At 40.4% G+C, this 25,108-nt stretch overlaps 1 protein-coding gene across 6 annotated transcripts; it reads left to right on the forward strand.

Moving 5' to 3' along the window:
• The first annotated feature begins 59 nt into the window (after positions 1–59).
• Positions 60–24,199, forward strand: ago4 (argonaute RISC component 4). Of its 6 annotated transcripts, none has more exons than XM_024798237.2 (21): positions 60–308; positions 7,293–7,464; positions 7,583–7,703; positions 8,432–8,613; positions 9,001–9,137; positions 10,615–10,749; positions 11,339–11,426; positions 11,596–11,743; positions 12,230–12,349; positions 12,630–12,758; positions 14,460–14,534; positions 16,452–16,493; positions 17,345–17,478; positions 17,927–18,111; positions 18,207–18,366; positions 18,612–18,783; positions 18,940–19,083; positions 19,196–19,330; positions 19,416–19,517; positions 19,741–19,940; positions 20,227–24,199. In XM_024798237.2, the coding sequence occupies exons 1-21, from the start codon at positions 80–82 to the stop codon at positions 20,333–20,335; spliced, it is 2,919 nt and encodes a 972-aa protein (XP_024654005.1). In that variant the 5' UTR covers positions 60–79; the 3' UTR covers positions 20,336–24,199. The 6 variants fall into 6 exon arrangements, with proteins under 6 accessions (XP_024654005.1, XP_024654006.1, XP_024654007.1 ...); XM_076879541.1 differs by lacking the exon at positions 60–308 and adding an exon at positions 1,051–1,242; XM_024798238.2 differs by lacking the exons at positions 14,460–14,534; positions 16,452–16,493 and having other exon boundaries at positions 12,630–12,791.
• Positions 24,200–25,108: the final 909 nt, after the last annotated feature.

Here is a 25,108-nt window from a genome sequence, read left to right on the forward strand (position 1 = left end):
AAGGTATATAGCAGGGGTTTAAGCGCAGGTTTTTATTTCAGTGTGGAGGTATCCTACTGGAGGAGGTAGAGTAGCAACAATGGTACTGCCTAAGAGCAACGAGCTGGTACCACGGAGCGAGAATCGTGTGGGGCTGTTATTGAGCGTATCGTCCAATTATAGCGTCTTGACAGCAGAAACCATGAACTGGGAGTTGTTGCAGAAAAAATACGGTTATATTTTAAGGCGGTTCCTGGAGCGTTATGTACTACCAAAGCAAGGCAACGGAAAAGGGAGGAGGTATGAAGACCGGTTTGGATTTAGAAGAGGTAAGGATGCCCAGATTTTATATCTTGCCTTGGGTTTCTCTTCTTTATTTTTATTTTGTGACCATGTTTCTACAAGTCCCAACTAAATCTTCAAAGGAAAAACAAAAACATTCAAATTTAAATCTTAAACTCGAACAGCAACCTGTTTGGGGGTCTTAACCCCTTCTCAAAAAATAAGATTTCTTATGATATAATCCAAGTAAATAACAAAAACACAAACTGATGAAAAGCTGCTACCTTTTATTCTGCTTTATTCAGATAAAATAAAGCAGGGCATGTGCACCTTGCTTGGAAAGTATCACTTAAAAAGCTTCTCAGTTTGAAAAAACAAAACAAAAAAACTTACACAAGATTTGCTTTAAATGTTTTGATGTCTCACAGCACAATTAAGCATTAAGAAACTTTGATCTTTTTTATTTGGTGTAACAAATATTTAGTATATACTCTGCTTACAGACAGAAACTTTATTAATCCCACACTGGAGACGTTCAGGCGTCGAATGAATGAGAAAATGAATTGAAGATATAATAGAAAAATGAATGAATACAAGGGTAATTTGTATAGTGTAAAAATGCTATACTTATTGATGCTATATTGTTTAAGCTGTATTTAATTTTAACTCACAAACAAAGAAATTTTGAGTATAACTAGTAAAAACAACTGCTTGCATCTCTGCGGTAGCCTACGGTGTATTTTGCCACTTGTAACCGACGCATGCGCATATCTAAACCGTCGGCAGCATCGGCAGCGGCGGTAGCTCAGTTCAGGTCAGCCCAGTCAGCAGTCGTCCACGCGTCTATCTATACTCCCGTTTCTTAAATTTAGCCACTTTCAAGCTTCGAGATACCGCCCCCAATTTCAGCGTCGGTACGGAGCCGCCAGGCCGGGACAGAGACGGAGAGAGAGGCCTCGGCCATGGAAGCGCTCGGACCCGGTAAGGATTTTTAAGAAAGCGAGAGCGGAGCGAGGAGCTGTGAGCGCGAGCCGTGTGTGGGGCGCGTGTGCGCAAATGCGTCGCTTCACTGGGGGCCGTGGCTGCAGCGAGGCCTCGCTGTGACGGGAAAACAAGCCGAGGCCCAAGCCCGTGTTTGTGTACGTACTCGTAGTACGTTAATTACATCGAACCAAGGGGGGGCTCCTCTTCCTGTTAGTACCGGAGGGGGTTGTTTTTATCCACTCTCCCGCCGTGTCCGAGGGTTATATTTATGTCAGGCACGCTCTACTCGTCGTGTCGGGGCTGGCATTGTGTGAGTGGGGATTTAACTGGGACCTTCCTTCCTTCCGCGTCGTGCTATGTTTACGTTGTTTGGTTTCGCTGTGTTTATTCGGCGTTTCACGCCTTTACGACCCGATTGTTTCAAGGGGACTGCGCGTTTGCGTCGAAATACGGCGGAATGTAACGTGTTTTTGCAAAATCCCCCTCTCAGTTAAATCATATAAATCTGCCTGCATCGCCATCAGGAGCAGGCAAGCTCGTCTCTTACACCCCCCTCCCCGCCCGTCCAAGATGACAGCGATGGTTTGGGAAGACAAAATGAATGCCAACAAAACACGTTTACTCTGCAGATGTGGTGATTTTGTGGGGTTTTTTAATGTGAGGTGGTCATCGGTTTGCGCGCCTCTCCTTGGGCAGCAGCCATGCGCCCGTGAGAGCACAGCAGGGATGGATGGCGCTCTTATCGATCAGATCTGCAGGCCAGCTCCATTATAGTCTCCTATATGATAACAAAGGCACGTATTTTGATGCAATAAAGGCATGCAGTGGGAAGTCAAATCATGCACCTGTGCGGTCATCAGTCCAATATGCAGTGTTATTGTCACAAAGCTGCAAAATATGTTTAGGTCATATTCCCCCCCACCCCACTGGAGACATTGTGTTCTTTTTTTGTGTGTGGGAAACGCGCCTTTTCATAAACGAAGCATCTTTCAACAGAAAAGTCTTCATGCGACAGCATTGACATGGTTTATTATTATTATTTATTTATTGACTTTCTAAATGACCACACATTTCCCCGCAAGAATCAGAAGAAAGGTAGTGGCATTAGGAAGCACTAGATGTGTTATTTAAACAGGAAATGTGCTCCTGCAGAAAATGTTAAATGGATGCAAGAAGCTGTGAGGGTCCAGGCTTATTGGGGACAATGCATCCTATCTATCCTTCAGGGGTGTGTTTGGATCATTGCTGCACATAATGAAATGAAATAATGACTCCCAAGTAATCAGCATTTATTATTATACATTAGTGATTGCTTATTGTGCCTGCTGTGTGTACTTTGCTACAGCAAGTGTTTAGGTTGTGGAGTTTGAATTGAGATTTTCTATCAAAGCCTTTGTTTACACGTTCATAGATGCAGATGTAACAATGAGATTTTTTGTGATGAATATAAATATGATCTGTGAACACTGCTCTAGAATTTCTCTTTTTGGCATGTTTGTAAAGCTTTGCTGCCCTTTTCAAAGGCAGTGCTTAATCTTTATTAATATTGAATTATTAATAATAATATAATATTAATATAATGCAAACTGGCCACGGTGCAGGTGTGAAGTAAATCTGAATGTATTAGAAATAAGTTTGACTCTTTTTCAAAATTTCTATACATGCTTAATATCTAATCGCGTTCTTTTCTTTATGACCAAAATAAACGCAAAGCTTTAATATTGTGACGGCCTTAGTTGCAGTTTTTAACTCTTCTAAATTACAGTTACAGTAATGTCTTGTAGCCCAGTCTGTGTGTCTGCTGTCTCCCGTTTAGTCGTGCTTCAACAATACTCTTGTTCAGTGGTGGGGATGTCTTCAAACACAGGAAAGATGTAAAGATGTCAACTGTCTGTTCTTAGAGGTGTGAAATGCAGCAGTGAGTGGCCTATTCAGTGACAGAATTCTGAATTGGGTTGTTGTTGTCTCGAAATTGTGGTGGAGTCACACAACATGAGTATGCAGAGATGAGTGAAAAGACAAAAGCCTGGAGGACACTGAGTGAAACTGAGAGGAAGTGTAGAAGTATAAGATCCCATTTGGAAAATGCATTAATTCGTAATGGTAAACATGGTCAGTAAGACATCCTGTGTTACATTTAAAATCATCTAAGTCAGCTCGCCTGATTCTTCTGCACATCTCTACACTGATGTGTGGATATTTCTACATTGTGAATGGTCACTAAGCCTTTCTTAATGTATCTCCTCTTTCTCCTGTTCGGTGTAGTACCTTAATCCGGGTGATTTTCAGGTGTGGGCGTCAGTGTACTCCCTGTTCGGTGCTCTTAGTCTCTGACTCATCGCAGGGCCAAGCCATCATCCTCGTGCTTAGCTTTAAGCCCAGCTGTCTATGCTCCACTGTGGTTACCAGGGACATGCATAGCATTAGTAGGCTCTACAGTGCATTAGTAGGAAACCCTACTCAGAAAGTGTGAGTACACTGCACACGATCTAATGGTTTGTCTAAATTAGATCAGTGAAGAGTTGGGGGTGGGGTGTTACAGTAAGATAGGGAGGCCGAAATGTTTATGGTCAGTTTGGATTTAAGTTTTGAAAAGGAAGGCTTGTTTGCCTTTAGTGCATCTGTCATTTTGTGTGTAAGGGGGGAAAGTTAATTTCACTTCCTCTGTGACTCAAAGTAGATGCAACTCTGTCTCATTTGGAGCAGAAGCACAAATTATGGAGGAAGCTCGCTGTAAATGTGAGAGCTGCTATTTATATGGTATTCAGCACTGTTTAAGTACTTCATTAATGTTCTGGTTGAAAAAATGAATTAAAAGACCTGTGCAGATTGTCACTGCTGTCTTGTGTTAGTGCAGCTGACAGGTTTGCTAAAATATGTAGGCTCTGTATTAAATATTGTTTTTTTTTTTTTTTTTTTTTATTGAAACTGTGCCTCGTAGCTCCATAGTGTAGTGGTTTACATATTTGCCAGACAAGAGAGAGATACCCCAGTGTGATCCCAGGAGGAAAGACGGATCCCGTCGGGGTTGTGTCAGGATGGGCGTCTGGTGTAAAAACTGCCAAATCAAACATTTGGAGCTGCCCACTGTGGCGACCCCTTGTGCAGTTGAAAGTGCTGTTACTGAGAATGAGCTTGTGACATTCACAAAATACAAGACCATGTTTACTTAGAAGTTCTTTAAAGTGAAATGTGTTATCCACATGTGTGGCTTAAGTTTTGTATAATGTTCAGTCGCCTGGATTGTCATCCAATACTTGGTTTTTGTTTTTTGTTTTTTTTTTTTTTGTTTGCCTGTCCCGCTTGGTTCCTTTGCCATCAGAATTATTGTCTAAAGGCAAAGAAACATGCCCAACGGATTTACTTTAGGATTGTCATCCAATACTAACTTAATTATTTATGTTTAAATTTAAAAGTAGATCTATATTTTTCTTGCCTGTGGCAGCAAAGCCAGCAGTTACACTCAGATTTGCTATAAGTTGTTAGTTATTGGATTACAAGTACTTGGAAAATAGCTGCGCTTTAGACAGTTGGTCAGACAAAACTATCAGTTTCTATCTTGTGCTGGGTGCTTTTCATATTTTACAATTTTAAAGTTCATGTTGGGTCAAGTTGGGGGGGGGGGGGGTGTTAGTGGAGAGAAGAGTGGTTGTGGAGGAAGGATGACTTTAGGCATTTCACATTGAGACACATTTCTAAGTGTAGTAATGTAGCAGCTGAGGAGGCTAAATATAGGCACAGCTCTGTTTTTGGTGGAAGAGGAAGCCCTCAAAGTTGCTGTGCATCATGTCTATACTAAAAACACTTTCTGCTACTTTCACACAGTGGGCTGAAAACAAAAGAAATCTGTGTGCAAAGGTATCTGCGCATATGCACAAAGGTAGACGAAATAGAAGTTGTTTTTGCAGTTGACTGCAGGTCGTCTGTTAGCTGCATAGACACAAAGTGGATTATTTATGCAGATGGCTGAATGCTGAAATTTAGTCCATGCTAAGCCTGCACTAAAATAATTTGGCAAATGGGCCCATTTTCTATTGCTGTGTTTGTTATAATGTGTCATTATTACTTGTTGCATTAAAGGAATTATTGTACATGCCTTACAATGTCTTTGGGTTGGCTGTAGCTTAGGTGTTAGAGCAGGTCATCTGCTAATTGGAAGGTTGTTGGTTCGATCCCTCCAGTCTGCATGCCAAATGTCCTTGGGCAAAATGCTAACCCAAGTTGCTCTCCAATGTGTCCATCGGACAGTGAATGTGTGTGATTGTTAGATAGGGTTTATATAGAGCATAGAGTTTTTGGGTTAGTCAGAGTAGAAAAGTGCTATATAAGATTCACCAAATCCATTTTTACTTCTGCCAAGTCATTCATATTTTTCTGTTTTAAATTACAAAAGTTGTACTTTATTACATTGGTTTGACTTTAGAATATATGCATCAACAAATCTGAAAAGCTGGAGCTGCCAAATGATAGTATAAGGCAGCAATGAATAAAAGTACCTCAATGAGGACTATTCCTTCCCTAGTAAAACACAGCTGCATCAAAGGTGTTGGTTTTGCAGAACTGAAGGATCAAGTGTGACAAAATCCCACGTTGGAGACAAAATGTTACATAAGCAAATTATCCTGCCTGTAAGTTGTGACATACACCAACACAAATGATGAGTACAACATATGCAGAGACGTGTAGCTTCAAGCATAATGTGGAACATTTGGTATGCCTTTTGTTGCTATCTGTAACAAGGCCAGTAGGACAAATTTAAATGACTCATCAGAGTATTTCCAGATCGTGGCAGAGAAAAGCAGACGTGCAACAAATGGCTTCTTACTTGAGCACGTATCGTCAAACATAATGTTTCATAAGAACTAATGGCTTGTTCATGTGATGGAGGAGGAGTGGGTAGAATAGAGGAGGGAGGAGGAGGGTGATCTGGGGTGCGCAGGCTAGATGAGGGCATGTTGGGAAGCGTGTTTTTAGGAAGCGATGGGGAGGGTCTCAGTTGTCTGTGCTCTCACGCTTCAGTTGTTAACTGGAGCGTGTGGGTGCACGGAGTTTAGGAGGACCCCCGCAGTCCCTTAGCTGGCAGTTGACAAAAGCATTAGGCAACATTTGGTGCTACCAGCACTTATTATATTTACACATAAGTATATATATTTCCTTTTAAGTGCTTAAATTTTGTGCATGCTTTAGTTTGGCTAAAGCATTCAAAAGCTTTTTCCCCTCCTGTAGAGAGTTGTATTAGGATATTTGATTTTTAAGCCTTTTAGGCGCTCTTGTGCCAAGTAATGCTTGGCTAGCCATATCAGCTGATGATTTTGACAGAATAAGCACCACATTCCCTCCTTCCTCCCGTGTTGATGCAAATCAGTAGTGTTGATATTTGAGAGATGAATCATTATTGGGTTCACTGTAACAGGAAGCTTGAGGTCTTGTGCACGTATATGTGCATATATTGTGTTCCTCGGTACTTGCGGCTTTTATGATTAAAATTGAGGCTCATGTACTAGCGTAAATTGTGTATATGTATGTTTCTGTATGTATGGGAGTTGGATGCGGACTGTAACGGTAATCCCAGACTGTCCGCATGGCACCCCTCCATATGGTCCCACTGCTGTTTGTCTGAGAAGAGCGCTGTCTTTGTCTCGGCGTAAAGGGTGGGCACCCTGTGTGTCTGGGTGGAGCAGTGGGCGGGTTGAAGGATAATTGGAGGTCATTGTTTCGCCAGCCCCTTGTTGACCCATGTAGGTCAGGGGCCAGAGTTACGGATCAATCAAAGCATGCATGTGCCCTTCAGGGTTCGAGACCATTTTAGTGCATTCAAGCAGGTGTCACTAATGAGAGTTTCCAATGAGCTTGGCGTTGCGCAGTGCACATTCATCCATCAGACATGACATTTAATGGCAAGCTAAACAAGCTGTCACCACCTTTATAAACAGTTAAATGCCAAATGTGCTTTATGCAAAGTTTAAAATGAGACTTGTCTCAAATGTGGACGTTAGGGAATCAATTTATTGTTATTGTGTTGCAAATTATTACTCTTTTCCTTTCAGGCCCGCCCGCCCCTACCTCTCTGTTTCAGCCTCCACGGCGTCCCGGCCTTGGCACGGTGGGGAAACCCATCCGGCTCCTTGCCAACCACTTCCAGGTGCAGATTCCCAAGATTGATGTCTATCACTATGATATTGAGATCAAGCCTGAGAAACGACCACGAAGGGTTAACAGGTAAAGATTCATGAAGATACTGATCGTTTTGATCTGTTGCTTTTGCAACCAGACTGCCTAAATGTCTCTGAATGTTGATTATGTGCCCTGACTATCCTGTTGGACCTCGCTTCTGTAGGGAGGTGGTGGATACCATGGTCCGGCATTTCAAGATGCAGATTTTTGGTGACCGACAGCCTGGCTATGATGGGAAGAGGAACATGTACACAGCACATCCACTGCCAATAGGGAGGGACAGGGTTGGTATTTCAGGCACATAAACTGTCAGCTCTAATGCACCATAAAGGGATAAGTTTTGTATTTAATGGCATACCTCAGTGATTGTAGATCATATTTTAAGAAGGAAATGGCAGGCGTATTAAATGGGTTACTGGCTCAGCTTAAGGAGGCAGACTACATAATTGAGTGAAAGGTTTCCAACTGGATTTCTAGGAAAGTCTGGAACAGGAATGCGATCTGTGCTGGTCTGAGGGGTCTTTTAGATAGGACCTCTAATAGAAAATGCAGTATGCAGGCATTCATATTTCATCGACTATGTAATTTAAGCTGACAAAAAAGCCTGATGATGAAAATTTATGTTTAAAGGAAACAATAAATTTCACTCCAATAATTTAATCTGTTTGTATCTGGCCAGTATATGTGGAAATGAGATCTCAGTAATACAAAGTGGGTTACTAATATCTGCATGACCAGTTAAAAAAGTGTTTTGGTGCCATTTTTATGACTTACTGACATTTCATTTGCTTTATTTTGGTAACTTAAAGTCCTTTCCTTCAGTTTTTGTCTGGTTTATACCCCTTGATTCTTCATTGGTGACTCTAGCTCATCTATTTGTAATCCAAAAAATGATTACATTCTTTGTTTTGCATTTCTGGGTTTTTTGATCACCCCTTGTCACACATTCTACAACCAATGTCCCTTCGCTGAGCTTTTGTTTTCATCATTCTTGGCCCTCTTCTGCCCTCAGGTGGATCTGGAGGTCACCCTACCTGGTGAGGGGAAAGATCAGACGTTCAAGGTGTCCTTGCAGTGGGTTTCTGTGGTGAGTCTTCAGATGCTGCTGGAAGCCCTGTCGGGTCACCTTAACGAGGTGCCAGAGGACTCCGTTCAGGCTCTGGATGTCATCACAAGGCATCTGCCTTCCATGAGGTACGGCTTTTCACCCATGACTTACAAACGCATCACCAGCTTATTCACGTCTTTTCTGCAGTGTTGTTGATGTAATCTAATGTCAGAATAATGGCTTAAATTTTCCCTGAAAGCTGTTATAACTTAGTAATGTAAACACAGATGTATTTAGAAGAGAAGGACTTAAACATATCAAGAATTCATTGTACTACGAATATCCAGATCAATAGAGCAGTTATTAGCATGCTCATATGCCCACTTTTGTCTTTCAGACTAATGCGTCTGGATTTTTTTTTTTATTGCATGTTTTAAAAATATACCTTAATGGTTAAGTGAACATCTGGTTTGTTAATAAATACAAAAATTAGATAATATAAAACCTAAAATTTGTTTTTCGGTTACACACAGGTACACTCCAGTGGGGCGATCGTTTTTCTCTCCTCCGGAGGGTTACTACCATCCTCTTGGTGGAGGCAGGGAGGTGTGGTTTGGTTTCCATCAGTCTGTCCGTCCTGCCATGTGGAACATGATGCTCAACATCGATGGTACAAACAGATTTTTCTGCAGCTATGATTTGAAATTTTATTGATTTGAAAACATCCAAAATGAGATTTTTATGTGATGTAAGGATGCTCACTGGCCACCCAGTTAACTGCCAATTGAAGCAAATATCTAACTGGCCAATCTTGACAGCATATCACTGCAGTTAGGCATGTACACATGGTCAAGAGTACCTCTTGAAGTTCAGTGTCTGAATGGAGAAAAGTGACAAGCATGAGTGAACGTGGCATGGTTATTGGTGCCTGACGGGTTGATCTGAGTATTTCTGAAACTGCTCATCTACTGTGATGTTCCCACACAACCATCTCTAGTTTTACAGCAAATGGTCTGAAAGAGAAAATATCCAGCGAATGGCAGTTCTCTGGGTGAAAATGTCTTGTTGATACCAGAGGTAAAAGGAAAATTGCCAGACTACTTTGAGCTGAGGAAGGCAACAGTAACTCAAATAACCACTTGTTATCAAACAAGAGCAGGAAGTGCACTTCAAAGTTTGAAGCTGATGGGCTACAGCAGCCAAAAAAACCCACACCGTGCCACTCTTGTCAGCTGAGAGCAGGAAACTGAGGTTGCAGTTCACACAGGTTTGCTGAAGCTGTACAAAAGATTGGAAAAATGTTGCTTTGATCAATCAATCTTAATTTCTGCCGTGACAGTTGAATGAGAGTTCGAATCTTGCATTAAACTGATTTCTTGAACATGACAATGAGTTGACTGTACTCAAATGGCCTCAGTTAGTGGGTCTCAGTCCAATCCCCAATAGAAAGATGTGATGCAGTGACAAATTGCAACTGTGCAATGCTATCATGTCACTATGGATGAAAATGCTGCAGGAATATTTCCAGCACCTTGTTGAATCTTTGCCACCAAGAATTAACAGTTCTGAATTAAAAACGGGGTCCACCACAGTACTAGCAAGATGTGCCTAATGAAATAAGAAAGTGCTTACAACTAGAATACTTTCTTTAATATTTCGTACAGTGTCATGACTCCCATTAGACTAGAAACACTGACTTTCTTTAGTAAAAACTTGTAAAGAAATGATTGGGCGGAAACAGTCGTAAGTATTACAATGCAATTCATATGACGTTTCAGTATGTTAGCAAAGCATCATAATATATTGCTTTATATGATGCATTACAAATCATGTTGTGTTTATAATATGAATCTGAAAAGGTAAATAAAGGTAGATAATTAAGGGTAAAAGTGAAAGGTGCCCTAAACACAAGTATCTCCATTGAACTTTTGCACCTGTAAAGTACAGCTCAAGGTATTGGTTCACAGAAGTACACAAGGCTGTTATGTGTTTGGTCTTTAAATAGCGAAGTTGACAAAGAAATTTCTGTCGGGTCCGGATTTTTAATTGGTTCGTTCATCTTTGCTTTTCTGTATCGACTGCTATTCATTTTTCCTCAGTTACTGATTTATAAAACCAGTTGAATAACTTTCTTTTTTCCTTAACAGTATCAGCTACTGCTTTCTACCGTGCTCAGCCTGTGATCGAGTTCATGTGCGAGGTGCTTGATATACAAAACATCAATGAACAGACCAAACCACTGACTGACTCACAACGTGTCAAGTTCACCAAGGAAATAAGAGGTGAGCACTCACAACCACCAACTGAATTAAGAGCTTAGAATCTGCCAGACCGGGGAGGTCAGTGACACACATTATCACGTTATGAATGACTTTAGACTCTTTAACTCTTCCGCACTCCATAAAAAGTTACAAAGAAATCCACTCTGGTAACTGGGTCATGCAGTCCTGCTATATCTAAATCAACTGGCGGAAATCAAAGTACTTTCTCATTAAGCAAAAATACAGAAACATTTCTTTGACCAGTTTTGATCTTTCTTTAGCCTCACATGTTGTAACTGGTAGTTGCACAACAAAGAGCAGAAGCTGCTGACATGTTTTTGTTGAAATTCAGAACCAGATAGTTAAACTTGAAATTAAACTTTTTTTTTTTTTTTTGTTCTTCACTTCTCTAGCCTCTGTGGGGCTTGTATAAGCACACTTTTCTGTCTAAAGAAAAGGCATAGCTAGCTGGAGTGTCAGCATTGATATTATGGCCTCAAAAAAACCAGACTGCTAAACCTGCTAAAGGCAAACACAGTAATGTGTTTTACATTTTATTTTATTTTTTTTATCCAGACATTGCAATTATTCTTGGTGTGTTGTTAAACAGGTTTGAAAGTTGAGGTCACACACTGTGGTCAGATGAAGAGGAAGTATCGAGTTTGCAATGTCACGCGCCGACCTGCCAGCCATCAGACGTAAGTAGCAATCCTGCACTCATCAGCAAAGGCACTGTAGTAAAGTGTACCAAAGTCATACCCTTATAAGTGTTGTAAATGTAGAATTAAACTAGGCAAACATTTTCTTATTTATTCATACTCACGGAGACTTCAATGTGGCTTGCACACATTTTCCATTTATGCACAGGTTCCCCTTACAGCTTGAGAACGGCCAGGCCATGGAGTGCACAGTAGCTCAGTATTTCAAGCAGAAGTACAATCTACAGCTCAAGTATCCACACTTACCCTGTTTGCAAGTAGGACAGGAACAGAAGCACACCTACCTTCCCCTAGAGGTGAGAAACCCCCCCCCTTTTTTTTTTTTTTTTTTTTTTTTTTTTTGTTTGGAGGGGGGGGGAGATGGAAAATGTTCTCACGCAGTATACCTTTAATAATAATAATAATAATAATAATAATAATAATAATAATAATAATAATAATGGATACTTTATTGATCCCCATGGGGAAATTACTTGTTTTTCTCTGCATTTGACCCATTCACTCAGTGAAGCAGTGGGCAGCCCACTAAGCAGGCGCCCGGGGAGCAGTGTGTAGGGACGGTACCTTGCTCAGGGGTACCTCAGGGTAGCCGTTAAGTGGATTTGAACCGCCGACCTTCCGATCATGGGGCGACCACTTTACCTACTGAGCTATCCCTGCCCCATAATAATAATAAAATTAATAAAAAGTTGTGACATTTTTTTCCTTTTCAGATTGCCCACTGCTGCTCCTCTTATCTGATTTTTGTTTAATTAATGAAATGCCCATTCCTCCTCCTGCAGGTCTGTAACATAGTAGCAGGCCAGCGCTGTATCAAGAAACTGACCGACAACCAGACATCAACCATGATTAAAGCTACAGCTCGTTCAGCCCCCGACAGACAGGAAGAGATCAGCAGATTGGTGAGAGTTGGTTCCCTGTTTGAGGAGGCATTGGGGGCTGGATCATCATGCTGTATTTTTAATTGTTTGCTTAGTTATAGCAACTGCTTCAAACCCAACCATGTCTAAAGGAAAATTAGAAATTTGAGTGTCTGACTTGAGTGTATTTATTTAAAAGGGACAATGAACACAGTTGTCATTGTCAGTATACTAGATTTATCTGTACATTTTCAAATGCCAGTCCCTGGCAGGTTGATTGTATTGTGATTCCTGTGAACTGGTCTTCCTTTCTCTTTCTCAGGTCAAAAGTAACAGCATGGTCGGGGGCCCCGACCCTTACCTGAAGGAATTTGGCATTGTTGTGCATAATGACATGACAGAGGTGACAGGGCGTGTCCTCCCAGCGCCCATGCTACAGTATGGGGGCCGGGTGAGTACAGACACAGGGAGGGACTGTGGCAGGGTGAGTACTGGGCAGGGGACTGCATTCTCAGGGCGCAAGCCCGTTGGGAATGCACAGGGTGGGCGTGGGACGGGGCTTCAGAGTGAATGCTGTGACATGGGGATGTTCCAGGTTTGCAGAGGTTTTACAGCTAAGGATTGAGATGCTTATAATCTTGTAAATACAGTTAAATTAAAATATCCAAAGTGATTAATGACTTGAGTACATGCTGAATAGTATACCCATTACATATACATTAAACTGGAAGTATAGGTGATACAGTAGTCGGCTTTAACATATGCACACTTGTAAGACCTGGATCTTTCCCATGTTATAATCCTGTGGTGCATCTCAGATGTCTATTAAGTGTCTCCTTTTGCATATTCTTCCCCTCATTAAGACAGCTTCAGGATGTAAAGATCTAAATGATATTGCATTGACTGCTTTTTGTAAGTGGAAGAAATGAGATGAGGAGCCTGTGGACCACTGAGATATGCCCACTGAATTTCAAATCAGCCATTTGAGGATCTAAAGTTGAGAAGCCTAAAGTCAGTTTTTAGTGTCACGAAGGTGGCTCTTTTGACCTGGCTAGAAGCATTTAGTTTTGGTTTTAAATCTTCATTTTGTCATCTTTTTGCTGTATCCTGTAACTGATTGTTTCCTGGAGGAACACAGTGTATATAAGCAACTGAAGCAGAATTTATGGTTCAGCAGGGAGAGCGTGTTCACAGACAGCGGGCGGTCTGGGGATGGCCCATCTGCCTGCAGAGGGCTCTGTGTATGGAAGCAGTGTACAAAGTATGTGGTACAGCCGGTCTGCGGGCCACTCTTGCTTGTGCTGTTGTTGGTCCGTCAGCCAGTAGTGGAGAAGAGCGAAGTTACAACATACAAACTGCTAAAGTGAAACGGAGTGTTAAACATGAAGTTTCCACTGCAGCCACTGTCGGTACTCTTCATGCTTTGTCTTTAATTAAAAAAAGTACAGCATGAATATAGAGCAAAATGTTGTTGTTTTGCGGTTTTTCCCAGTGAACTCCGCTGTCGCTCACTTCTCTATTCCGGCTCACTTGTCAAGCAGTCGGCATTGGCAGTGGCATACAGCATCTGCTTCCAGCGACGTGCAGTTGAATTTTGGAGAACTGCATGGGAGCCCATCTGCAGTGAGTGAAAGCCCCTCTCCCCCGCTGTACGAGTGGTAACGTCTACACAGACGGACATATTTGCTCGACCATAAATTATGCTTTAAGTTGTGCCTTAACCAACACCACTGAATGAATCTGTTCCATTAGCTGCTATTGGAGTAGTTAAAATAATCAGCCACATTTGTAGGCTGTTAATCACAGAACATTCAGCTGTTTCAATTTCACTTTGATTTCACAAATCAAAGTGATTTTTCCACATCTGTTTTTTGTTCTTTTGTTCTTTTTTTTTTAAAGGTTAAGACAGTCAAATGTGGCTGTTTAGATGTATGCATGTTAAAGTTTCTGAACTCTAATGTGCAGCTGCCTTTTTAGAAGTAAATGGCTGCAGTAACAATGCACTGAGTGGTTAAAATAATCAACTTGAGGTTATACATTTTAGCACTCTGTGCACTTGTGGTGATCACATCACAAGGTTAGCAGTTTTCTCCCACATTACTGTCATGTGTAGCAAGTGTGTCATTTCACTTATTTCTTTTGTTCTTTATAGATTTCAGACAGTGCTTCAGCTGATCCACTTTGTGCAGAGGAAGAGTCAAATGACCCATCAAACGACCCCTTTTATGTGAGGCGCAAAAACCCTGAGTTAACAAAGTTGATACCCACCGTCGGGATATTTGTTATCTCTGACTGGTGTTTTAGGTTGTGTCAAGTCAGCTAATGCAATGAAAGCCTGGATATGTTCAATTTGTTTACCGCTCTGTTAGGATCTGTGATGCTAGATGGCATCATTTGCATCTACCTAGCTAAAATAAGGAATTTAATAAATAGCCATGTAGCAATAAGTTATTCGCCTTCAATATCTTGACTATTGCCTGGGAAGGCATGTGAGGCTGAATTGGGATTCAAGGATTGTGTGTAAAGGTGGGGGGGTAATGGAAATGCTGCCAACCAGAAGACGATAAGACTCTTATCCATGCAGGAATAAAGTAAAATTAGTCTTCACTTCCACTGTTTGTGCCTGTGGAGTGAATGTGAATCTATTTTTCATATGAAAATTAGAAGGTTAATATAAATACTACAGGGGCTGGATTAAAACTCGCCACTCACTGGCAGTGTGCAATGATTCTGCTAAGATAAGATTAAATTTTAATCATCCCTGTGGGGAAATATTGGCTCAGTCTTTGGCCAGCTTTCTCGTAGAGTTCTCTGGCGCCTTTTTTAAACTTTTTATAAAAAAAAAAAGAGGCATATTCTCATTTGGGAGGGGGGGGGAGTACCTGTGCCAAGCTTAAATCCACTTCTGACTGCCTCAACTATACATTGCGTCATAAACCCAAGATCCTGAAAGAACACTGAATGATTTGGCCATTTGCCTGCTGGGATATTGAGTCTAATCAGCTTCTAGCATAAGTGCCCTTAATGCATACAGAAAGCTTTTTTTCCAATTTCTGTGATCACTTTGTATGAATGAAATGCGCACATTTCATTCTATTCAATGTGATATAATCGTGCCGCCTTTTTTCTGTGTAATATGCGCTGAAGTTTTTATTAGTCTGAACAACCTGTAAATATGTATTTTTATCTTTTTTTTTTTTTTTTAAATACATTTTTCAGGTTGTGTTGAAAAGAGATGGAGAACCACTAAACTTTTGGCATTCGACTGAAGTTCCATGTGGCCACTCAGTTTGAAGAACAAAGCTCCTAATGGCCTTTGGCAAATCTTATTAACTTAATTGAAAGCTTCCCTTTGAATTTCCAGTCGCAACCCAACTGAAACTGGAAGTGCTCGGTGTCTCTTTAAGTGGATGCAATACTCATTATACTCATATTACTCATTAGGACCCCTGACATGAAGCAATATAAGAAAACCGGTTATTTCTTGGCAATTTAAAAAGAATCAAAAGTTCTGATTTTATTATTTTTTTTAAATCTATTTATATTTTTTTGCGCGCAATACGTTTACATGACTGACCAAATTGGCACTAGCCTTTGAGGGACCAAGTCATTATTTTTGGCAGCAGGGTAACAATCTACCTCGGAAACACCCCCCACACCACAACTATGGACTCACCCAGCCCTGGTGACTTCAAGGCAAACCTAGATACTGCTAGCTTTAATTGGTGAATCAACTTGTTGAACTTGTACTCAGAATTGGCAGCAAACCAACTGATGTTGTTACAGTTGTAGCCACATTAAGTTAAACTCATTAAATTTGTCAGTAATTTGCATGTCACAGCTCAACAGCATGATATCTTTAGAAATGGTTAACTAGTCTGTACTACAGTGTCTCAACATTTGCCTTTAACACATTGAGCTTTAGCATAAAAGAAGGAAGATATTTAACTATGTATCTGTACTTGACCACTGTTTCAACAGCCCCATCATCTGTCAGAGGCAGCAAGGATGGACCCAGACCAATTTGGATGGGCTTCCTGCTCCTATCTAAACTGACAGTTTCCCAGATTTTAGCTAAAAGTGAACCATTACAGAGTGAATATGTTGCAAATAATGACTTTCTGTCTGTTTCAAATTCATTTAGGATAAAATGCAAGCAGCTGTGGCAGACTTACTAAATGTAGAGGTAAAGCGTATCCCACCACACCCACTGCCCCAAACACTTGGTTGAAGAGTAGGTATACTTCAGTCGGCCAGGACTTTGTTCGGTTGACTGCAGCCTTCAAAACTGAGACTTTTTTTTTCTTACACAAGTCTGGTGATGCCAAAATAAATGTCATGTGTTAACACTCCCCCCCCCTCCCTCCCTCCCTCTATAAGCAATGGTAAAACTGGTATTGAGGTATCAAACATTTAAGCCTTTTAACACTTGTACAGTGTTCCTAGCCAATGTACAGTGTTTACAGGCATGTTCAGCTGTGTGTTAACCCTCTGAGGTCAAAGGATGTGGATAAAGAAAATTAAGGGAACACTTTGAAAATCTTATATTTGATCTATCTAAGCCCTTAAAGGGAATAAATTATATTTTTCACTGACTGTTACATCCTCATGTTCTCAACAACTTACACAGTGAAAGATTTTGGCTCCGAAATGTCATTTGAGTGCCAATGTGTAATTTTGAAGTGTTCCCTTATTTTTTGAGTGGTCAGTGTGCATATAACTCTAACCCTATCTCATTTTTACATTTTTGGATTAAAAAAAAATGTTTTCACATGTTTTGGCAACCAGTGGACAAAATTCTCATACACACAAACTTTTTTTTTTTTACAAAACAAAGTCCTATTTTTTTTTTTTTTTTTTTTTTTTTATTTTATTTATTTATTTATTTTTTCCCCTCTTCAACATAGGGTTAGTGTTAACCTTAAGGATGATTGGACTTCAGAGGGTTAATGCTTTGTTTGCTTGTAATTGTTGCAGCTTTTGTATTGGCTCATCCAACTGCAGGGTTGACTAAGAGTGTAGGGGCTCTCTCCGCAGAATAAAACAGTGGCGACGCCCAATCAGGGCGTGTGGGACATGAGGGGCAAGCAGTTCTACGCTGGCATAGAGATCAAGGTCTGGGCTGTGGCCTGCTTCGCTCCACAAAAACAATGTCGTGAGGACCTGCTCAAGTAAGCTTTTAACAGCTGTTAGTGCAACATTTTAAAGAAATATCTAACATTTACGCTTATATTAAACACTCAGTGTTACAGTGAAATGTCTGGATTTAATTCTGTGCACAAAAATATGAAACTAAGTTCTGTAAATGAGAACTCACTTTTAATACTCCAACTCTTTAGACTAAGCTGCTCAAATCCCCCCCCCCCCCAAACGGCATCATCACTGTTTGGGTGCAGCATGAGAAAACCCAGATTCTGAAGAGTGCAACGATTTTAAAGCTTTGTATGTCTATATGATGTTAACGATCATTGATATAACATGTTGCCATTACTACTAACTCTAAACTACAAATCGAGAATATTTATATGCAAGCGGTTTTTCACAGCAGTAGATGGGAATTGCCCACGACCTTGAATTGGATAAGGGACTGATTTATAATAAACTCTGGGGTTTTAACAGGAGCTTCACTGACCAGCTGCGAAAAATTTCAAAGGATGCTGGGATGCCCATTCAAGGCCAGCCTTGTTTCTGTAAATATGCCCAAGGAGCTGATAGCGTGGAGCCCATGTTTAAACACCTTAAGATGTCTTACGTTGGTCTGCAGCTGATTGTGGTAATCCTTCCTGGCAAAACACCGGTCTACGGTAAGGAACTTTTCTTCATTTTTATTTTCTTCTTTCTTATATGGATTAAACAATATTGTGACTGTAATCTTGGTCATGTTGGTTGTCTTGTGCAGCTGAGGTAAAGCGGGTGGGAGACACCCTCCTCGGTATGGCCACCCAGTGCGTGCAAGTGAAGAACGTGGTGAAGACTTCCCCTCAGACCCTCTCCAACCTCTGCCTCAAGATTAACGCCAAGCTAGGAGGCATCAACAATGTCTTGGTGCCTCATCAGAGGTCAGAAAGAATTCTAATTTGGTCACAGAGATGCAATTTCTTCTCTTGAATGGTGAAGATTGTTTAAATGTTCTCTGGAAAATGAAATCTTCCTTGGTAATCATGTGGGACAGAAAGACCTTTTTTTTTTTTTTTTTTTTTTTTTGCAAACATGCGAGGATTATTAATTATACTGTTACAGTATTAGTGCTGTTTATGCAGTATGAAATTAAAAATGAAGCATACTCCTATTTGTTTTTTTTCAGGCCCTCTGTGTTCCAGCAGCCTGTCATCTTCCTGGGTGCTGATGTCACACATCCTCCAGCGGGTGACGGGAAAAAACCATCCATCGCAGCAGTGGTGGGAAGCATGGATGGCCACCCAAGCCGGTACTGCGCCACGGTGCGAGTCCAGACGTCTCGACAAGACATGTCCCAGGTAACTACAGATGTGCTTGAAACTGACACAGATGGTCTTTATAAAACAGATCTAATGTTTTACCTCAGTATGACCCAGCTCACGTCCATTAAACCAAAGTTTGCTCACTTTTTAATACTTTCCTGTACTAACTCCAGATTTGTTTTGCATCTTCAGGAGCAGCTCTTCAGCCAGGAAGTTATCCAAGACCTTACCAACATGGTCAGAGAACTGCTAATCCAGTTTTACAAGTCGACACGCTTCAAGCCCACACGCATCATCTATTATCGTGGTGGTGTATCAGAGGGACAAATGAAACAGGTAATACTGGCAGCATGTAGAAATTACAAACCATAAAGCTAACAGAATGATATGTAAAATCAAACGCCTTTGAGTTTTGTGTAAATTCATTAAATTATTTTTGGTATTTCAGGTAGCATGGCCCGAGCTGATAGCCATCAGGAAGGCCTGCATCAGTCTGGAGGAGGATTACAGGCCTGGCATTACCTACATTGTGGTCCAGAAACGTCACCATACTCGTCTCTTCTGCTCTGACAAAGCTGAGAGGGTTAGCAGTTTACCCAGATGTGTGCATTTAAGGGATATCTATTGGTCAATCTGTTCCCTAAGTCTGACTTTATTACCCCTTGCAGGTTGGGAAGAGTGGTAACGTTCCAGCTGGCACCACAGTGGACAGCACCATCACACACCCGTCCGAATTTGATTTCTACCTGTGCAGCCATGCTGGGATCCAGGTGAGCTTACATGATAATAAAGGAAAATGAGTGAAATTTGTGTCCAGGTTATTAACTTTTTGCAGTGGAATAGCTTCCAGAGCATTGGGAGGGTGGACAAAGATTAGAGCAACAAACAGATTCCAGGCAAATCTGCGGTTGTGAGTGAGCTGGAATAGAGCAGGAAGTCATTTCATGAAGTTGTAATGCAGTATTGACATTGTTGCATTGCTTTCTCTTTCAGGGAACCAGTCGCCCCTCCCACTACCACGTCTTGTGGGATGACAACTGTTTCACGGCCGATGAACTGCAGCTCCTTACCTACCAGCTGTGTCACACCTATGTTCGCTGCACACGCTCAGTTTCCATCCCGGCCCCAGCCTACTATGCCAGGTTGGTGGCTTTCCGAGCCCGCTACCACCTGGTGGACAAAGACCATGACAGGTAAGGGAGCCTCGTATGTAACTACAACAATGTCATTATCAGATAAAACATAAATGAGTGTTTAAGATGTTTCTAAAACCTTTCAAATTAACCACATTGTTTAAGTTCTAATGTAAAACTTTTTTTTTTAATTGGTTTTTAATATAGAAGTCTGTGCATCAACTCACTTAAACCTATTAGTTTAAAACTCTAAAGCACCTAAAAGCTAAATTATTAAATGGCTTTCTAATCGGTATTGATGGTACAGAAAGGAAAACCGTACTGACACTACTTTTTTGTCTTGCAGCGCCGAAGGCAGCCACGTCTCAGGCCAGAGTAATGGCCGAGACCCCCAGGCATTGGCAAAGGCAGTTCAAATCCACTATGATACCCAGCACACCATGTACTTTGCCTGAACTAGCCTGTCAGCCAGTCCACTTGTGGATCTACCCCATATATATATATATTTTTTCTTTTTAAATCCATCTGCCCCATTCCCCGTTTTCCTTCTTCCCTCTCTCCTTGTAGTCTTTTCTTCATACTCACTCTACATTTTCTGAATCTGCACCAAAGCGGCTCGTGGAGGGGGATTCATCTACATCCCAACGTCCAGCAGGCTCTGTTTCATGGAACAATTTCCAACCAGCGTTCCCAATCGAGCCGCCCTTTTAACCAGCAATCCAGCACTGCGAACCCACAGGGGTTTACAATGCACAAAAGAGAAAAACGCGAAAAAACAAAAACAAACCATACACACACCTACGAGTTGAGCCATTATTTTGCGTTTGTTTTTGTTTTTTCTATTTGAATGTCTGTACTCATGTGTTTATAAGATACACTGAGCGAGAGAGTGGGCAGGCGCAAACTGTGCCCGCACAGCTCTTTAGCTCTCCCAGCTAAGCAGGACTCTTATCTACTTTTACCTCAAAGCCCTTTTGGGCAAAATCTGTCACAAGGTCTTGGGTTTATCGGGTGGTGGGGAGGGAGCTCTACATGAACAGAGATGGAGGGGGGTTGACCTTTTGAGAATTATATCTATATATATTTTCCTTTTTATGAGCGTGTGTTAACTTTTTCTCCTTTTTCGGTCTTTTACAAGCGAGGTGACCTGGGTGTCCATACCCATTGCGACTTTCCTCCCATCTTAGCGAAGAATACGCATGTGTGTGTGTGTGTGTGCGTGCATCTCTGTATATACATTTACTGCTGTATGAGAGTGTTTGTGTGTGTTTCATGGCAGGCCACTGAATTGTAAAGGGAAATCAAGGAGATAACTGCTGTAAATGCCTCAGATTTGTTGTGTTTTATATTCACACATACAGTACATATAAGCATATATTTACATCTATAGAGCAACTTTGAGACATATGACTTAAACAGGCCTCATAGAGGCACGTGTGGGTATTTGTAGCAGTCCTGGGTCACTTATTAAATGAAATGCTTTATTACATTTAGTGGTTGTGTTAGCCTGCTGCTTGCACAGGCTGGATAGGGATTTGCACCTTTGGGAGACGGCTGCTTTCTTGTGCCTCTAAACATCCTTGAATCCCAGAGTTCATTTCAAGTAGTAACTGAAGCCAGGACTGATGTGTAGCAGTAGCAACCATGGTCTGGCCTGTGACTGGTTCAGCATTGGGACCTGTTTAAAAAGCTGAAGGCATTAAACACAGTATGTTTTTATCAGTCTTGCTTTCTGTGTGAAAAGTGGTATCCAATTTTTTAAAACTTTTTAAGAAGGGTTATGACACTGCTGGACATTTTTAAATTTGTTTTCAAGGAACCTGGAACCAACTTAATTTTGATTTTTAAGGTCTCCTTTGCTAATGTTGGCCAATTCATTGCACTGACCAGGGATGCTAAGCAGGAACCAGAGGGCACTGTCAATCTCTTACCTTTATGCATTTATACATACGAATCAACAAAGCAGATTTGTAAAAGTTTAATATAAGATGTTTTGTGGTTATCTTAAACTGTTTTAGACCTAGTAGTTTACTGTTGTTGTTCTCGTTGTTGTCACTGTTGTTACTATTGTGATCAAATTTTTAAGGTCTGCAGCGAAGCCAGTTATATAGCTACTAGTGTGATTTCAGGAATAGACTTCAGTTGTTGAGCTGCAGGTTGAGGGGTTGAGTTTTCAGATTGGAAATTTTATTTTATTTTATTTTTTTTTGTAGCATTCTGGTGAGAGGTAGTTCTCAGGATGGATGAATTCGCGCCTCTTCTGCAGGTTCTGATGTAACGGTGGCCGACTCTAGTTGTCTTGTAGCAGTCAGACTGGTGTAACAGGTCTGCCATGGTGGTGTACGTCCCGCACCGGGTGTTGGCTGGTTTTGATCCGATAGATGGAGACAATCGGGAAATGTTGTTATGGTAGGCAATGAATTGAATTTAATTGTTTTTAAAAAAAACAATTTTACTCTGCGTGTATGTCAGTTATATCCATCTTACAATTCTCTATTTAACAGTATTTTTTTTGTGCTTTTTATGCATTGCAACACTGGATTAAATTGACGGTAAATAGAAGCGCTGCCCTTGGGAACCCCCCCCCCCCGCCCTCCCTTTTTTAACATGGAAACTAATGGTGACAGACGTACAATTGGCTCCCCCTAATGTTGCTTTTGGATAATAATGCAGGACAGCAGGCTTTGGGAGAAATGTGCACGCCTCATCGAGAGGGACAGCTCAGTGAAAACCCTTTTGTAATAAACCACCCGTAAAGCAGCAGGTTTACTATGAATGAGTTTGAGCTCCGTCTTGATGTGGGCGTGGGCATCAAGTGGAGAAGCAGGAAATGAGTAGCAGAAGGGGGACTGGGGAGGATGTTTTCCAGGCGTTGCTTGCAATAAGTTTTAAATGATGCAGATTAGTTTTTACAGTGTGCAGTTCTGTTAGCAGATTTGATTAAATATTCATCTGGGATCTCCAAGGGGGAATGTTTAAATCACAATATTTGGTCATTAAAATCCAGTCAGATAAAGGCTCACTCCCTGTTTATAAATATTACAAAGCAATATTAACCCAAGTTTTCAAATATGGTTAAAAACAAAGATATAATTCTACTCATTGTGATTGTTGGTCACTCGCTATCAAATCTCTGTATTTTATTTTTTTTAATTTTACTTTTATTTTTTTTTTTTTGTAAACATGATTTGCTTGTATCAATCAGTGGGAATGTGCATTCGGTGGAGTAGTTGTGTAGGCTTTAGACTCTTTCTTTCAAGTAACAAAATGTAGACTTTGCTCGCCTGCATGCCAGAGTATTGTCCTTTAAAAAAAACAAAACGACAAAAAACAAAAAAACTGAAAACCTTTTTGGAGTCATATTTATTATGAGAGAAAAAAAAATATAAACTTCCTTTTTTTGGGGCGGGGTAAATGTTTATCAATTTAGTGGGACTGTTTTAGGCTAGCAATATTTGTCTGTCTCTCTTTAAGATGTATTTTAAAGATTCCTACACAAATGTCAGTAATTTGGGAGGTACAAGCTGTTTTTTGAGGTGAGGGCTTCTGCGCTTTGCGTCGTGTTCCAAATCAAACGAGGTACTTTCTTCAAACGTGGACCCGTTAAAGACCGAACTCCTTTCCTCTGAGCCAGGTTACTGTAGAGAGCATCCATTTCGTCTTCTCGCTCCTGGTTTGTACCTATTGCCACGCCTATTGGTGGGCGCTCTCCTGTTTCCATGGCAACTCCGCTGACCCTTCACAGATATACTTCCTCTTTTGTGTAGAGGTCCCCCAGGCATTGACGGAGCAGGATTACCTCTTTTTAACCTTTTTAAAACAAGATCCATAATTCTTTCTGTGCCCCAATGGAAAGAGCATGAATTATTTTTAAATTCCTCTCACTTTGATATATTATATCTTGACAGATTTGTAATTTGACATTGTGTATTATGTCTTTTTCCCCCTTTTTTGTTACCCTTTTTCCCACTTTTTTTTTTTCTTTTTTAGGTTTGTTATAGCTCTGCTTTATTTTTTTATTTTTATTTTTTCCTGCTAGTGGTCTCTGAAACTGTGTGATTGTCTAATAGCAATAGAATCACAGAATCTGAGCGATCCGATTCTGGGAATCTGGTGGTTCAGATTCTGTGAATGAACGGAATCCTTTAAGTTGTAAAGGGGCAGGGTTCGTTCTGTCCCTGCCCTCAGAAGGCCATTCACTTGCTGTTATTGCTATTATGTGACATGTTGAATTGGTTTTTGTTGTTTTTGTTCGCCTGCAGGGAATTCTTGTGTTAATGTGCAAAGTAATAAATGGGTATTTCATGCCTATAACATAACTGTGTGCGCTCGTCATTGACATTTAGCCTGTAATATTGATTAAAAGGTGGATTTATGCCCACAGAGCTAGATCTGCACTTGACACCAAAGCCTACATATGCATTTATTGTCACTAGATGGCATTCTTTACCAAAGTAAATCAGATTACAGGATGATGGCACTTGGTAAAATATTAATGATGTAAGCTGTTCCTGTCCTTGGATGCAGCTGAATAGTGTAACAATATCAGATATATTCTGTCTTAAGTAGCCTGAAGAAATCTGAACACTTAATTTTTTTTTTTTTTTTTTTTTTTGCTTTAGTAAAGCAGGTGTTAAGTTAGTAGTCCTGGCAAGAGTGTAGGGATGGGGTCCTGTATGTGAACAGTGACTTGAAATGTTGAGTATTTTTAAAAAAATAAAAAATAAATAAAAATAAAAAAAAATAATTAAACAAATATCCCTTTTTTTTTTTTTTTTTTTTTTTTTTTTTCTTTTTTTAAAAAAATAGAATGCAGTTTTGGAAATTGAAAGTTTAAGAATGTAGTGCAAGTAATGGGATAAATTTTTATTTTTCTCAACAAAAAACCCAAACAAAATACATGCTGTACAATACAGAAAAGGGTCCAAAGATTAATGGAAATTGTTGTGGGGGCATATTTAACAGTATAAGTAGGATATTTTCTCTTAATGATTTCATTGTCAAAAAATGTGACGCTTTGTCCTTTATTGTAAATAGTTTGGTTTTTTTTTTGTTTTTTTTTTTTTTTTAAAACTATAAAACCTTTAACTACAAACTTAACTATATTTTATATTCATTATACATGATGCAAGCATTATGACTTTTTTGTTGTTGTGATGACCATGCCTATAGCTCATGAAAATCAGAAAGCCAGTTTAAATTTAAAGAACAAACTATTCACATAAATG

This window comes from Maylandia zebra, linkage group LG22, assembly GCF_041146795.1.
Source record: "Maylandia zebra isolate NMK-2024a linkage group LG22, Mzebra_GT3a, whole genome shotgun sequence".
NCBI lineage: Eukaryota > Metazoa > Chordata > Actinopteri > Cichliformes > Cichlidae > Maylandia > Maylandia zebra.

Excerpts from the sequence above, each read along its gene's own strand:
- ago4 (XM_024798237.2), top strand. The coding sequence starts at position 80 with ATGGTACTGCCTAAGAGCAACGAGCTGGTACCACGGAGCGAGAATCGT. Across the intron at positions 16,494-17,344 it reads CAGACTTACTAAATGTAGAG|AATAAAACAGTGGCGACGCC; the intron begins GTAAAGCGTATC and ends CTCTCTCCGCAG. Across the intron at positions 18,112-18,206 it reads TGGCAAAACACCGGTCTACG|CTGAGGTAAAGCGGGTGGGA; the intron begins GTAAGGAACTTT and ends TGTCTTGTGCAG.